The following is a 16,185-nucleotide window of genomic DNA, read 5'->3' on the forward strand; positions in this document are numbered from 1 at the left end:
AAGAAAGAAAAAAGAAAGAAAGAAGACGAAAGAAAGAGAGAAGAAAGAAAAAAGAAAGATGAAAAGGAGGAAGAAAGAAAGAGAGGGAGGGAGGAGGGAAGGAAGGAAGGAAGGAAGGAAAGAAGAAGGAAGGGAGGGAGGGCAAGAAGAAGAAACAAAAAAGTAAAGAAAGAAAGAAAGAAAAGAAAGAAGAAAAAGAAGAAAGAAAGAAAGAAAGAAGAAAGAAAAAAAAGGAAGAAGGAAAGAAGGAAGAAAGAAGGAAGGAAGGGGAAGGAGAAGAGGAAGGAGGAGGGAAGGAAGGAAGGAAGGAAGGAAGGAAGAAAGGCAGGCAGGCACACTCTGACCTTCCTAAAAGCAGGAGATAAAATTCCCATGTGGAATGTCTTCTCCCTCCACTGGAAGAAGGAAGACTTTCTTATACCAGAGTTGAAGAGTCAAGGCTGAGAGAAATCTTCACCGACAACCTGTATTAAACTAACCCTTATCTTCCTAGCCACTTCTCCATAATCAACTACCTCGGCCCAAGCCCCCTTGCTTTGTTACATTTTCACAATTTACTACTCTTTTTCCAAATAAGTATATAAGTTGTCAACTCTAATTGCAGCTTTGTGTTTTTATTTCCTATGATGACTCCACGTCATGCAAAACTGATATTAAATTTGTATGCTTTTCTCTCCTGTTAATTTGTCTGTGTAAATTTAATTCTCAGGCCCAGCTAAAAACTCTAAGAGGGTAAAGCTAAAATTGTGCCTTCCCTACAACCTTAACATGCTGTCTTGTCTCCAGGCTGTCCTCACACATCCTCAACCCTCCTACTTGGTTTTATTTTCTGGTTTCTCTGTTTTCTCTTTGCCCTCTTCTTCCTTGTTCTACAAACTATTCCTTGATAGTCATGTATGTAAGGCAGGAAAAATAATTTTTTCTCTACCCTACTGAGTTCTTAGCTGGGACTCCTTTTAACAAAAGACAGATTAACAAGAAACAAACAAGCATAATTTTATTAACATATATATATATATATATATATGAAATACCCAGGATTAAAATGCCAATTCTTAAATAGGTGGCTTGCAATTCAGGCTTATATAACATCTTCAACTGAAAACAAAGAAGGAAGAGTGTGGTGCAGGCCAGTTACAGGAAACTTATGATAGATAAACACTAATTAGTAAAGTTCATTATGTAGATTTATCTGATGCCCTCTCTAGGATGACAAAGGTCTAAAGTCATCTCAGGTAGTTAACTTTAGTTTTTACTGGTAGAGAAGGAAGGAGGGACATCATTGTAAATTTGTGTCTGGCTTTTAGGCAAATAGGAAAAAGACAGAGAGATCTGTGTATATCTGCTTCTTCACAGTTGCCTTCAGCTCAAACAATCCTTATGCCAAAGTAGCACATTTGGGGGTGGCATATCTGCTACCCTGCACATATGCTTGCATAAATACAAATGCCATTGTTTATATCTTTTTAACTCTAAAAACAAAAGCAAACACAGCAATTGTATCAGTTGTCAACCTTCTCAACAGTGATGTGCTTAAATCATCATACAATAGTCTGTTTCCAAGAAGTAAAAGAGAAACGGCATTTGAACTACTAACATTATTTTTAAGATTACTTTGTTGATTTATGGTTTAGCGTTAACCCATTGTATTAGTCTGTTCTCACACTGCTAATAAAGACATCCCAGAGACTGGATAACTTATAAAGGAAAGAAGTTTAATTGACCCATAGTTCAGCATGGCTGGGGAGGCTTCAGGAAACTTACAAACATGGTGGAAGGGGAAGCAAGTTCATCCTTGAGAGAGAAGAATGAGAACCAAGCAAAGGGGAAAGCCCCTTCTAAGACCATTAGATCTCGTGAAAACTTACTCACTATCACTAGAATGGCATGGGGAAAACCACCCCTATGACTCAATTACCTCCAAGAGGTCCCTTCCACCACATGTGGGGTTATGAGAACTATAATTCAAGATGAGATTTGGGTGGGGGACACAGTCAGACTATATCACCCATGTATTTCAAAACTACACACTTTGATGTGGTAACTAAAAGCTTCAACAATAAAGTGATTTGTGTTTCTTTTTCTTTATAAAATGTTATTTTCTGTGTTGTATTTCCTTTGATATGCCTTGTATAGAAAACTGAGTTGTCATGTGGTAAGTTTAAAAAAAAAATGTTTATGATCCAGTACTGAAATAGATAGAAATCAGACAAAAACTTTAGATAAAATTTTACAATGTAGGTGTGGAAAAGGTGTGATAACTTTTCTTCCCCATCGAAAGGGTCACAGTCCACACTCCTAAAACAAAAGAGAGGTTAACAAGAGAAAAGCATTATAAATTTATTCAATCAAAGTTTTAAGTGACATGGGAGACTTAAGAAATGAAGACTTAAAGATTCAGGGAAAACCGTCTATTTTTATGTTTTGGTTTGATGTGGAATGCACAGCTATGTAGAAGGAAAATCAGACTCAGGCATGGTGGCTCATGGTCGTAGCGATGGTCCTAGCTATGCAGGAGTGGGAGGCAGGAGAATCGGCTTGAGTCCAGGAGTTCAAGGACGGAATGAGCTATGTTCTGACCCCTGAACTCAAGCATGGGCAACAGAATGAAATTATCTCAAAAAGTAAAAAATAAATATGACTGAACCAAAAAAGTATGACCTAATGGTAAGAGACTGAATGGGGAAACACAACAAGGCCTGTCTGCTTAGATTCTTCTTGGCTTCTCTGTGTGACATTTCTTCTTCCTGGGTATAGGGTAACGCCTTTCTGGAGTAACAGTCTTATGTCTGCCTTTAGACAAGGTAGGTCAGAGAATTTCTTCATTGCTAGCTCTTACACAGAAAGGCAAGTAGTAGAGTAATATTTCTAGGTTTTATGGCTGGCTGTCGGGGAGAAAGGTTCTGGTTCTATGACCTCTCTTAGGGACGAGGAATTCTAGTTTCTATGGCCTGCCTTCAGGAGAAAAGAAAGCAGGAGAAAGAGGGGCAGAAGAAGGTCAGAAAGAGACTCCTTCTGAAGATTTTCCAGTGTCCTTCATGTTCAAAGTACTCAGCATGCCAAGTCACCATATTTGGGGGTGTCATTTTCAGAGCTCTCAAACAAAAAACATAAGAAGTTTGAAGTTTAAGTACAATTTAATGTTATTTATATTCTCATTCAAATTTGAATACAGCCATTGCAAGGAATAGTACCGTTTATAAATATGTTATAGTTCCAACAAATTTAGTGATACCTATGCTGAAAGGTTTTATGAGTGTAACAAATATATACGATTAGTTCATAAATTGACTCTTGTTTTATTTGTATAATATATATTTTAGGTAAAGTCATACTGAAATGAACTTGCAGTCTGCAATAGGATAGGTCACTGGGTAAGAATGATTAAGGAATAGAAATTGCTATGAATTTTGAGATCGTGCTAGTTCATCCTGAACCTAGTACATTTTATTCAGATGAGAAATAATACATAGTTCTTCTGTAGTAAGCACATTTAACTGTAAGAAATTAAATCTGATGACCAGAAAAGGGAGCAATCAGTGTGCATCTCTGATGTTTTTGTGCAGGTAAATTGCCTTGTGTTAAACTGAATTTGGTAGCTGAAGCAATTATTTTTCTATAATATTTTCCCTTCAGAGAGTAACTGCAAATGATACAGGTAGCAAACCAACAACCAAAAAAATGACCTAAATGTTTTATTATCAATAAAGTGCTGTAACTGTGAAGGTAACTGAATAGCAAACCGACAGTCAAAAGGAAAAAGGTGTAACATGTTTTATTGTTGATATAATTTGAGGCATACTTATAATGGCACTTTGAATTCTTTGAATTGAGGAAAATCTAAAACTGCATAGTAACCCTGCCTACCTATATGCACTGGGAATGTTACTACCCTTGTGATTCACTTACCATATACAGCAGTGTAAAAAGAGGGTTTCCCTACTGTCCTTTTCAGAGAGCTCCACCCTGGTTACTTTCAGTGCCACCCATGGGTAAGTTCAAGGCTTTCCATTTCCCACTAGCTTCCTCTAAGTTTACAGAGTTCCAACCTCAATATCAGGCATTTAGGTGTGTCCTTGGCAACTGAAGTGGAGACTGTCCTCAAAGGAACCTTGGAACGCACAGACGTGCCTCAGCTGTGTTGCAGAGCCTGCGGGCAGCCTCTGCACCTCTCAGCAAAGGTCACATATGGAGCCTGCTCCAACATGGCCCCCTGGCACTCAGACAGAGTTCACTCCTGGAGGGAGTGGAGGCAGGGAAATAAACAAAAGCTGACTCTGCTCCTGCATCCCCAGCTACCCTACAGAGCAGTGTCCTGGCCCCAGGGACTGCTTTGGCCTCTCTCCATCACCACTCCTTCTTCTTCCTGATCTACATGGGTGGTTGCAGTCTTTGGATTATTTGGAAGTCAAGGTCGTGGTCCCTAATCTGTTCTTTTCAATCTATTGTTTATGACCACAACATTATGATCTTAGCCCTTCATAGGTTAATACCCCAGAAATACTAAAGGGCATCTCTTAAGGATCAAAAACCAGGCTATTTTTTCCAGTAAGAGCTCTGAAAGTGTATTTTAATACATGAAAGTTAAGGTTTGTCTTCTTTGTTCTTGTGATTGACTGTGGTGCTATTTTCTTGAAACAATTGAGGAGGAAGGACCTGGCTCTCTTCAGGGTATAAGGAATGATCAGGGCTTTGGAGGTGGAAGACAGCAAGTAATGTGAGAGAGTGCCACGTGATAGCTAAAAGTAAACACTGCACAGTATTATGTCCCAGCTCCACCACTAACTAGCTGTGCTACCACGGGCAAATTCAGTTACCTTGCTGTGACTTACTTTCCTCACCAATACTAGTTTCTCATAACTGCTTTAACAAATCACCACAAAATTGATGGCTTTAACCTCAGAAATTTATTCTGTCACTGTTCTGAGGGCCAGAAGTCTGAAATCAGTTTCACTGAGCCAAATTCAAGGTCTTGGCAGGGCCACGCTGTCTCTGAAGCTTTAGAGGAGAATTCTTCCTGGCCTCTTCCCACTTTTGGTGGCTGGCAGAAATCCTTGCTGGCTGCCACATCCCAGTCTCTGCTTCTATGGTCACAATGCCTTTGCCTCTTCTTCCTTATGTCTAATCTCTCTCTGCCTCCCTCTTATAAGAATACACACGATTACATTTAGGGTCCACTCAGATAATCCATGATCACCTCCCCGTCTCATGATCCTTAATTTAATCACATCTGCACAGTGCTTTATTGCCATATAAGGTAAAATTCACAGGTTCCAGGGATTAGAAGCTAAGTGTCATTGGTGGAGACAATTATTCAGCCTGCTATAAATTAGGTTGATCATTAAAGTACCCACATGAACATTCAAGAATATAATATGTGAAATTCACTTAGAACAACATCTACCATGCCATAAAGCATTCAACAATATTTATCCCATGATAGTGATGTTCATGATGCAACAACAAGAAAATGCAGCCAAAAAGTTTCAAGGTAGAAATTATTTTTAAATAAAAGTGTATGGAAGATCTCATCTCTGGATTTTTTAAATGTGTTACCTTTAAAATGTTAATATTAATCAAAGGATTGTATCTCCACATTTAACAATTATAACCCAATAATTTAGGCATATAATACATGCAGCCACTTGAGGTTTTATCTTTTGTTACTTTTCACTTGAAATTGAAATCATTGTAGCAATTTCATCCACCCTGAATTCTTCCTAGGGTCAAAGTCAAAGACGTGATGTAATACAATTTTCTCATTTTGCTATTTTGTCTCCTACCCACCTAGGACACCGATCTAATGACATTCAATATCTCTGTACATCGGTCATGGTGGAGAGAACATGGGCCTGGTTGTGTCAGAAGAGTGCTGCCTCCCTCAGCCCATGGTACGATGGATGATTACACGTATGTCTCTGTCACAGGCTGCATCGTTGACTTCCAGTACCTGGAGGTCATCCACAGTGCTGTCCAAATACTACTCTCTGTAAGTGTCACTTTTGTGTCATTATCTAATCAGAACTCTTCTTTCTTGGCATTTTTTTCTCCACAGCTACCTAATAGAAAATGCCTCAGGTAAGCACACAGAGAACATTCAACAGAAATAGCAGCAATTATGGTACCACTAGTTATACCTGATGGCAGGTTACACCTTTTTTCTCTTGGTATCTAGACATTTTGTATTTAGAAGCAGTTAGTGACTATCATTTCTAACTTGCGATACAATCCACACTATTCAATGAAATAGTATCACCATCCACCAGAAGTAGTCCCTTTTCACTTAGCTGCCTCAGGCTCTTCTGCTAATGCATTCTTCTACTAAAGTTCCAGAGAAAGAAGCATGGAAACACCCACAGCCAATGGTTTGCTCAGTCTAATCAACCTGACATTTCATTAATTCCTTAACAAACAAATCCCACTAGAGACTCTTTGCATTTTAGTGCCTAAAATCTGGCATCAGAATACAATTCCATATACAGAAATGAGAAGGAAATGATGTGATTAGTCCATAGAACGTTTATGTGCAAGGGACTCCTTAAAAGTAATTTTCTTCTACCAGACTGCCCCACTCACAGTTTGACCACAATGAGGAGTGGAATTAATTTAAGGATGTATAACATCATCAAGAACAATGTTCCTTTGAGGTCCAAACAGGACTTATCATTTAGTTTGAGTCAATATTCCAATAAAACCATTCTCAACCCACCATTCACATAAACCAACCATCTCAGTTCTGTTCAACTGGTTAGCTTAGTAGGAATAAGAGACACAGAATCATTAGTAAATAAGTAGATAGCAGAAATATCAGTGGTATGTCAATGAAGAAAGTACCTTGGAATTAATTATAGAAAAATATTTAAGAAATCCTTGCTATCACTTACTATATTCATTATCTACTACTATGTAACAAACCACTCCAAAATACAATTGCTTAAAACAATATTAATTTATTGCTTAGACTTCTGTGCATTAGGAATTTGGGCACATCTCAGCCAGGTAGTTCTTCTGCTTTATATGGTATTAGATAAAGTCACTCATATAAACTCCACACAATATTGACTAGGGTCACTGATGTGAGCCTGTCAATCTGGAGCTCTGCTAAGACTGGAATGTCCAAAGAGGCCTCACTCACATCTCTGGTGCTGGTTGTTGGCCCCATTCTCCTGCACACGTATATGGCTTCTCTTTCTTAAAAAGAAAAAAACCTTTAAAGTAGTTTTTTCCAGTTCTGTGAAGAAAGTCATTGGTAGCTTGATGGGGATGGCATTGAATCTATAAATTACCTTGGGCACTATGGCCATTTTCACGATATTGATTCTTCCTATCCATGAGCATGGTATGTTCTTCCATTTGTTTGTGTCCTCTTTTATTTCACTGAGCAGTGGTTTGTAGTTCTCCTTGAAGAGGTCCTTTACATCCCTTGTAAGTTGGATTCCTAGGTATTTTATTCTCTTTGAAGCAATTGTGAATGGAAGTTCATTCATGATTTGGCTCTCTGTTTCTCTGTTACTGCTGTATAAGAACCCAGTCATCCCATTATTGGGTATATACCCAAAGGATTATAAATCATGCTGCTATAAAGACACATGCACATGTATGTTTATTGCAGCACTATTCACAATAGCAAAGACTTGGAATCAACCCAAATGTCCATCAGTGACAGATTGGATTAAGAAAATGTGGCACATATACACCACGGAATACTATGCAGCCATAAAAAAGGATGAGTTCGTGTCTTTTGTAGGGACATGGATGCAGCTGGAAACCGTCATTCTCAGCAAACTATCACAAGAACAGAAAACCAAACACCGCATGTTCTCACTCATAGGTGGGAATTGAACAATGAGATCACTTGGACTCGGGAAGGGGAACATCACCCACTGGGGCCTATTATGGGGAGGGGGGAGGGGAGAGGGATTGCATTGGGAGTTATACCTGATGTAAATGACGAGTTGATGGGTGCTGACGAGTTGATGGGTGCAGCACACCAACATGGCACAAGTATACATACGTAATAAACCTGCACGTTGTGCACATGTACCCTAGAACTTAAAGTATAATAATAATAATAATAAATTTTTTAAAAAATGACATTCTCAGGCAACAAGGTAGCTGAATAATAAAAGAAAAAGCCAACATGCAAGCATTTATCAAGCCTCTACTTGAGTAATGCTTGCTATTACTTCATTGGCTACAGCAAATCTATGACCCAGCCTGTAGTCAATGTGAGAGGGGGCTATCAAAAGGTGAGAAGACAAGGAGGCATGGCTCTTCTAGGGCCACCAATGTGGTGATCTTACCTCATTTACTCAGTCTACTAGTTACTGTTCTTTAATTTGCATGTCTCAAGTTTTAAAATGATGTTTTAGAGCACATTTGAATTACAATCTTCTAGAAAGACTAAAGATCTGAATAAAACAAAAATCAAAGATCTTTTAGGGTTCTAGTTCAAAGAAAGGCAAATTTGACACTAAATTCAAAGAAAGGGATTGCACCTTGATGGCAAGGAATTTCCTTTCAGACATGTAACAGGGAATCTGATCATTCTAAGTTTCTACAATCACATTTGCAGGTATAAATATAATATACAGTCACTTGTCAATATATGCTTATCAGTCTTTTCTTATTCTCTGATCCTTTTTTAATGTAGCCATTACATATAAAGTTGTGACAAAATATATATGTTTAAATTTTTGTCTTGAAAAAATGTGGAGGCAAATTTTCTTCTAAAAATATGTAGGTTATTTTAAGTTATAAAAGAACTCTACTATCGTATACTAGATACTTACAGTTTTTATTAATCATCTTAAATAATGAAAATGTTTTTCTAAAATCTTTCATATGTGGACAGATTACTCTCATTTAAAAAAATATTGTAGCAAATTGCTAACCATTTTGTGGAATGATGGCATGGCCAGACCTTTATAATGCAGCAGAATGCTGTGGAATCCAAAAGTCATTTCCCCATAGTAACTCCAGTTCAAATGAACAGCAAGTATTTATTTGATAAGGAGCTGGAGTGTCACATAAAAATATTCCCTAAAGAGCAATCTAAATAAACTGTATGTGCTGCCACCTAGAAGTATACTTGTCACTTATAAGTGAATTTCTCCACGTGTTATTTTAGTAAACATTCAAAGCTACCACCTTGCACACATAGCTCTATACTCTTCAGCCTTTGAGAAATAAAAGATTAGTTGCTGCTCACTGACTTTTCTTGTAACACACCTGCAGGACAAGATTTTTAATATTTTACCTTTTTATATTAAAGTAAAATAGATCATGAAATTGTTTGACAAGTATCCAATTATGTATTGGTGGTGTGATTGATTTTTGTATGGGTTTCTTTTGTTTGTCACTTATTTTATATGATTATGTTTACTTATTAGAACTGTGCCTTTTTTTTTTTTTTTTTTTTTTTTTTTTTTTTTTTGAGATGGGGTTTTGCTCTTGTTGCTCAGGCTGGAGTGCAATGGCACAATCTCAGCTCACTGCAACCTCTGCTTCCCAGGTTCAAGTGACTCTCTTGCCTCAGCCTCCAGAGTAGCTGGAACTACAGGCGCACGCCACCACCTCCAGCTAATTTTTTGTATTTTTAGTAAAGACGATTTCACCATTTGGCCTTGCTGGTCTTGAATTCCTGACCTCAGGTGATCCACCCGCCTAAGCCTCCCAAAGTAGTGAGATTACAGGTGTGAGCCACTGCACCCGGCCAGAATTGTGCTTCTTAAGCATTTGATTCAGGAGAATCCTTCTTGTTGCCCAATATGTGCCGAAATGTTTACCTTATTACTGAAAAACAGGAGTGACGGTAGCAGTATTTAACAGCCAGAGGGGCGTGGGCAACAACCAAGCAAACAGAGGAGCAGCTTGGAGAAAGGGCAGGGGCTCGGGGACTCTGCTGCAGGGAGTTACCCCTTTAATTACTGGAGGCATAGGAATGTCTGCAGTAACCTAGAGGAGGGACTAATGGAGGTGGCCAGGAAGGTGGTTTCAGGGAGGGACTCTCCATCGAATGAGAGGGAAGTATTTGATTGCTTTGACCACTGACACAGCTCCTTTGTGAGTACAGCTTGAGCAAGTGCCCCGCCTGAGTGGAGCTTGGAACTGGAAGAAAAGTCAGCTCTGTTTCATAAGCATTCTACAGACTGTGTATATGCTTGACGGAAACGAATACAACAACTGAACTCAGAAAGGCGACGACGAGCGGGGTTCCTTACCAGGCTGTTGCTTGGGGCTCAGGAAGTATCCCCACTCGCCACCGCCTGTGCCTTGGCACAGAGGCCCCCAGCTCCTGCCTGCGCCTCTGTCCCTGCGAGGCGGCATGGGGCGCCACCTGCTTCCTCCCAGGGCTTTCAGGCTGAGAACGACAGGGAGAGTGCTAGGCCCAGAGAAGGTTCTTGTTGTCCTGAAGTCACCAAATCCTGAAGAAGAGTTCCTGCAAATTGTCAGCAACACCAAGATGAAAATCAGCGCGGAATCCTTAGAAAGGTCGCAGATGGTATTGGGGGGAGCAGCAAAATGCAATCCATGCTGGAGTTGAGAAGTCAAAGACAAGCAGAGTCCGGCCATGGGATGATGAGTCCTCCGCTCTGTGCCCACTGCCCGTCTCTGTTCATATGCTCATCACTTCTCGCCTGAAGCTGGTCAGTAACCTCCTAAATAATCTTCCCCACCAAGTTTTGCCCTACACGTCATGCATGCTTCCTGCTCCCCGTAAGATGGTCACAAAGCGCAAATCTGATCACTTTCCTTCCGCTCACCCTTCAGTGATTCTCATCACCTTCAGGATGAAATCTAAATTCCCTGCTGTGCAAGGGAGGCCCTCGTGACCTGCGCCAGCCTGACTCCCACCCTCTCCTTCTGGCATTCAGCAAAAGAACCCTTCCTGCGCCTTCCTCGGGCAGCAGCCTGCATGGAATGGGTTCTCCCCCAAGTCCATTCTCCCTCCTACCCCAACTGGGCTCCTTATCCACCTGGCTCCTACCAGACATCTTCCCCCAAAACACCTCAGGATAAGGTAATTTAATTTTGCTAAATAGTTAATACACTTACTTGGTTCGAAAACATAAAAATGTATACATTAAAACCTCTGTACCGCCTTTGGGTCCCATATGCCTGGTTCTCCCATCTCTGCTCTCCAACAGGCATCCGGTTTTACTCTTTTTTATTTATTTTTGTGCATATGAGTCCAAAGTGCCTTTATGCAAATGCAAGAAAATGTAACTATATATTCTTATTTGCTCCCCACATAAGCTAGAGTATGATATGCACTCTTCTGAGCCCTTCCTTTTATTATTATGTGTTTTGTAACTATTTCCATACCAGCACTCAGTGTATCATTGTTTATTTAATACTCTCCTATTAAATATATTGACGGACATTTGGACACTATCCAAGTATGAAAATAACTTCAGATGTATACATAACATGTCTATGTGTGTATATATATACTATAGTATAATATATAGATAGTATGTATTACAATCATATGTCATATTGCTATTATACACAATGTTATACTACAAAACTCTGTGTGCGTGTGTGTGTGTGTTACTGAGAGCATTTCCTATTCCTCCCCCACTCACTCCCTCAGGCTGTACTAGATGCCCTGACTCCTAAGCGCACTGTAATCATTGTGTCTTTATTCTATCTACCAGAAGGAAAGCTTCTTGCAGGATAGAATTGTGTTCTTTTTTCACTTGTTCATATCTGTGGTTTCAGTAACTAGCGCAGTAATGGCACATAAACATTTGTTGAATGAGTGAATGATCAACAAACAAGAGACTCCAAAGTCCGAAATGGGTGAACACAAAAGGAATCTATTGAGCAAAAACTAGCAGGAGTGAATGCATGGACAAGATGTAGGAGCCAGAGTGAAGATGCTCTTCATCTAGGAAGTTAAGAGAATGTCAGTAAAATGTTCTGTGCAGTGCATAGCACAGAAGCACTCAATACATGTTAGTTTTGCATTGCTATTACAAATGTTATTGTTACATTGCTCTGTGCTTGTCCTTATCCTATTTAGGCTGGTCCTTGTTTAGAAGGCCAAAGGGCTCCATTCTGGTGGCACTCCATCTACTGAATTCTCATTTCTTTAATCCCACACCTGACACCTGTTTCCTGCATGAGAGCATAATTCCTGTGATCTTCGTGAGACACAGCAATCATAAATCCCTATTAGGAGGGCTGAATTTTTACTTAATACGTATGTATTTTCCTCAATCTGGTTTCCCAGAATTCTTTCCTACCTATACCTCACAAGAGCATTTATTGAACTGAATATATTCTCATATTTTCATGAAAAAGTATCAGAATTTATTACAGTGGAACAAAGATTTCAGTAGCCTGTCAACAGCCTACAGTATGCTCCTAAAAGCTACTCTTTAACTTCTTATTTATCTCCCATCCCTATTACCTAGAGCTGTACTGAGTTCAGAGTGGCCACTCTTTCATAGTTATTGAGTAAATTGTTGTATACATTTTCTGGATTTTAGATTTACAAAACACAAAGTACATAAATTTTTTTAAAATTTGAAGTAATTTAATGAGGCTATGTCTTGATTTTATTTTATACCATTTGATAAAAACTATCCAGAAAACATACTGTCAAATTATTTCTGAAGCAGAGGCAATTTCTTTGGATTGGTGAGGATACCTAACTATAGGAAAAAGGACAGTCAATCTGCTCCAAGATTGTAACTCTATCTTTGAATTTCTTCTTCCACATGTTCTTTATTTAGAGAGTTATTTTAACAAGTTTAGACTACCTTAGTTGCTTTGCTTCCAGTAGGGGAATTTCAAAATAGTTTCTGGTGAAAATTAAAAACTATGTCTAGTTAAATTCTAAGCACTATATTTTAGGCATTTTTAAATTACATTCTTACTCTGGGAATTTAATACCACAGATTTAAAGAGGCTGCACACACACACACACACACACGCACGCACACACACACAGTTTAGCATTTCCTTTTTCTGCTGGAGAATGTGAATAAAATATTTCTGCTTTAAATAATCTCTATTATCAATTAATGTCATTCTACAATGCTGTATTTTACTCATTTAGCACCCGAACATCTGAAACATGAAAGCTTACAAAACTGAAATTTAAAAGTAACTTTAATATTTGTATCACATGTGGCAAAGAAAGAGTCATTATTCATAATACACAATGAGCTCATTTAAATGAGTACTAAAACCATGAAGATTTAGTAATTAATTCAATGAAGAGTATGAACAAATGTGCTCACATAAGAGAAAAACATCCAAATTGTAAACAGTTTGTTATAAAATATAATTATTGATACTAACCTGATGCATGCAAGTTAACTTTGAAAAATTATTTTCACTAATTTAGCAATCTGTAAAGATAATGCTAAATAGAATTGTAATTTATTTGTAGAATTGTAATTCAAAAATAGAATTACAATTGTAATTCTAAATAGAATTAGAATTACAATTCAAAAATAGGATTGTAATTTAGCATTAAAGATAGTGCTAAATAGAATTGCAATTCATTTATTTGTAGAGGCAGTCTTTGTCTCACAGACTATTAAAATGCCCATAATTTTTGGTCCTGTAACCCTACTCAATGGACTTTCTTCTAAGAAAATAATTCAACAGAAAGAAATAGCTACCTGCATTGTTTTCATTTCAGTGTTATTTATAATAGCAAATCCGGATATGTATACATATATGCAACTAAAGGCATAGTATAACAATTTATAGTACATCAACTTGATGAATAGAAAATAATAACTATGTTAATTTTTAAGACCATATGTAAAACATGAAACAGCTTTTTTATGATTCAAGTACATGATCCAGGAAGAAAGTTTAGATACAAAAAGATTTAGAATTATGGATATGCCTTCCCAAAAAATGTTTTTACACAATATATGATATTTTACATCATAATTAAATACTAATTTTAAACCATAATTAAATACTATTTAATTTTCATATTTGTATATTTGATTTTTATAGAACAGTAGAAGAGATGTTATAGTTACTTTTCTTAAATGATCAACCAATCCTAATCTCATAATTTTTATTTGATCATTTAGAGGCACTCATAAATCTTAGTTATTATAAAATATTTCATTTTAGTGGACTGCCCAGTTCTGGGGTTAATAAGTCAATAATAACAATATTCAATTTAAGCTCCTTTTTAATTTTCAGTGTTAGTTATTTATTGGTAAACATGGATTCATATGCTCATGTTGATTAACACACACACACATACACACACACATAAAGGAGCTCATTTTTATGACTAGTAGAAAAATCCTAATCTCCAAACTTGGAAAAGATTTTTTAAACTCACCTTACTGATTTCTCTTTGCAGCTAATTTTACACATATATTGTCTTGAATCCTCACTGTCAATATATTCTCCCTCATATCTGATAGGTGACAAGTCTCATTCTTTAACAAACCTTTGGAGGTTGTCACCATGGTCGGAGCTGGGGTCCTATGAGAATTGTTTTTTCATCATCCCTTTGCCTCTTGCATTGTATCTTTCTGTTCACATCAACATTTGTCACTGTTCTCTGCCCTTCATATCAGACACATTCAGCTTAATGATAAATTAAAACTCAATAGAGAAGGGTAAAAAGTAATATTAGACCACAAGGTATCCTATAGAATCTTTGTTCTCCAAAGGCTGTGTGGCTCTCTGTTCATTGGCTTATAGAATAAATTGCACAACATCAGAGCAGACAGTACTATTGCTGCTTCAGTAACATGCTCACAGAGTGTAAGAATGTAAATCAAAAGATAGGTGAAACTGAACTTTTGAAATATGTCCCAATTACTTTTAATTGTACCTCTCCAAAACTAAATATAGTTAGAAATTTTTTTTTAATTTCTGTGTTAACATTTGCATTTATTTAATAAACTCAGCATGCTCTTGGAGCTGCTCTCTGTGCTTTTCAAATATGAACTCACTTAATTCTCAAAATGACCCATGAGGGTAGTGTTATTATTGTCATTTTACTTGTGTGAAAACTGAGACACATGGAGAAGTTAAAAAATGTGCCGAAGATCCCACAGCTTGTAAGTGAAGATGGACCTCAAACCCAGGCAGACAATTCCTCGTCGTGAAAAGAGGACTTCTCCCTGCAACACCTTGCAAAGTTTGGAGGTAAACTCTGTCAGATCTGTAAAGCTATGCGTCTCCTGTTGGGCTGATGGGATTTAATTGCAGCTCCACTATTAGAAAATAAAAATAAAAGTACAATTACATCTAATAGTCAAAAGATTGGCGAATAGTTAAAAATGTTTCCTCTCACCCTTGAAAACGTGTCTCACCCGCCTTTCTGGTGGTTGTTTATTTTTTTAACAGATTATTTCAACGTTTGTCAAATGCTAAATATATTGGACTCTTTTTTTTTTTCTTTTTTGCTTACTAGGGCTTTCCAGGGTCTGGTAAGAAGAAAGAAATTATGACCAACCTCTTCTGTCCCAAAAGTCTCCCAGAATTACCCTTTTACCAGAAAATCTATTTTTATATAAAGTAAATGGCTTCTGCTCATACCACATTTTGAGCTGTTTCTAAGGGCTAGATAGAACTATTAAAGATTTAGATTGAGTTACTCCCCATACACCATCTCTGGTCTCTGTATTCAGTTCCATTCTCAGAAAAGTAAAGCAACAGTTTATCTAAAGTTCCACTCACCCAAGTAATCATTTATTGGATCATCACAATATTGAGAAGGGTTTATGGTTGTGAGAGAATTTCCATGCCAAAAATATTCAGAGGGCTTTGGCAGAAACGTTTGTGTTCAGAAGCCAGAGTATACCTGGTCAGTCAAATTGTTGGGGCTTGGAACTGTCCATTTAGTGAGCTGTGATTTTAAGTAATTTCATTCTCCGTATTCGTGTCTATGCAATATACTGTCTTGGTGAAATGTGTATACATTTTTGTCAGACTTACTGAAACATAATTCACATACCATACAATTCATCACTTTAAAGTGTACAATTCAATAGCTTTCAGTCTACTCACAGATATGTGCAATCATCACCACGGTCAATTTTAAGACATAATTATCATCTTGGAAAGAAAGCATGACCCCTTAGCTATCACAACCTATGCCTTCTTCCTCCCCAGCTCTAAGCAGCTACTAATCTAATTTCTGTCTCTATAGACTTGCCTCTACAGGATATGAAACCACAT

At 37.7% G+C, this 16,185-nt stretch overlaps 1 protein-coding gene across 1 annotated transcript in view; it reads left to right on the forward strand.

The window, feature by feature from the left end:
- NKAIN3 (sodium/potassium transporting ATPase interacting 3) overlaps positions 1-16,185 on the forward strand; it is a 390,601-nt gene that overhangs the window by 164,200 nt on the left and 210,216 nt on the right. Inside the window, exon 4 of the mRNA XM_033203651.1 lies at positions 5,792-5,989. Coding sequence (XP_033059542.1) covers positions 5,792-5,989 — 198 coding nt within the window. The remainder of the gene's footprint in view (positions 1-5,791; positions 5,990-16,185) is intronic.

The sequence above is a fragment of the Trachypithecus francoisi genome, unplaced genomic scaffold (assembly GCF_009764315.1).
Source record: "Trachypithecus francoisi isolate TF-2019V2 unplaced genomic scaffold, Tfra_2.0 Lachesis_group7, whole genome shotgun sequence".
Taxonomy (NCBI): Eukaryota; Metazoa; Chordata; class Mammalia; order Primates; family Cercopithecidae; genus Trachypithecus; species Trachypithecus francoisi.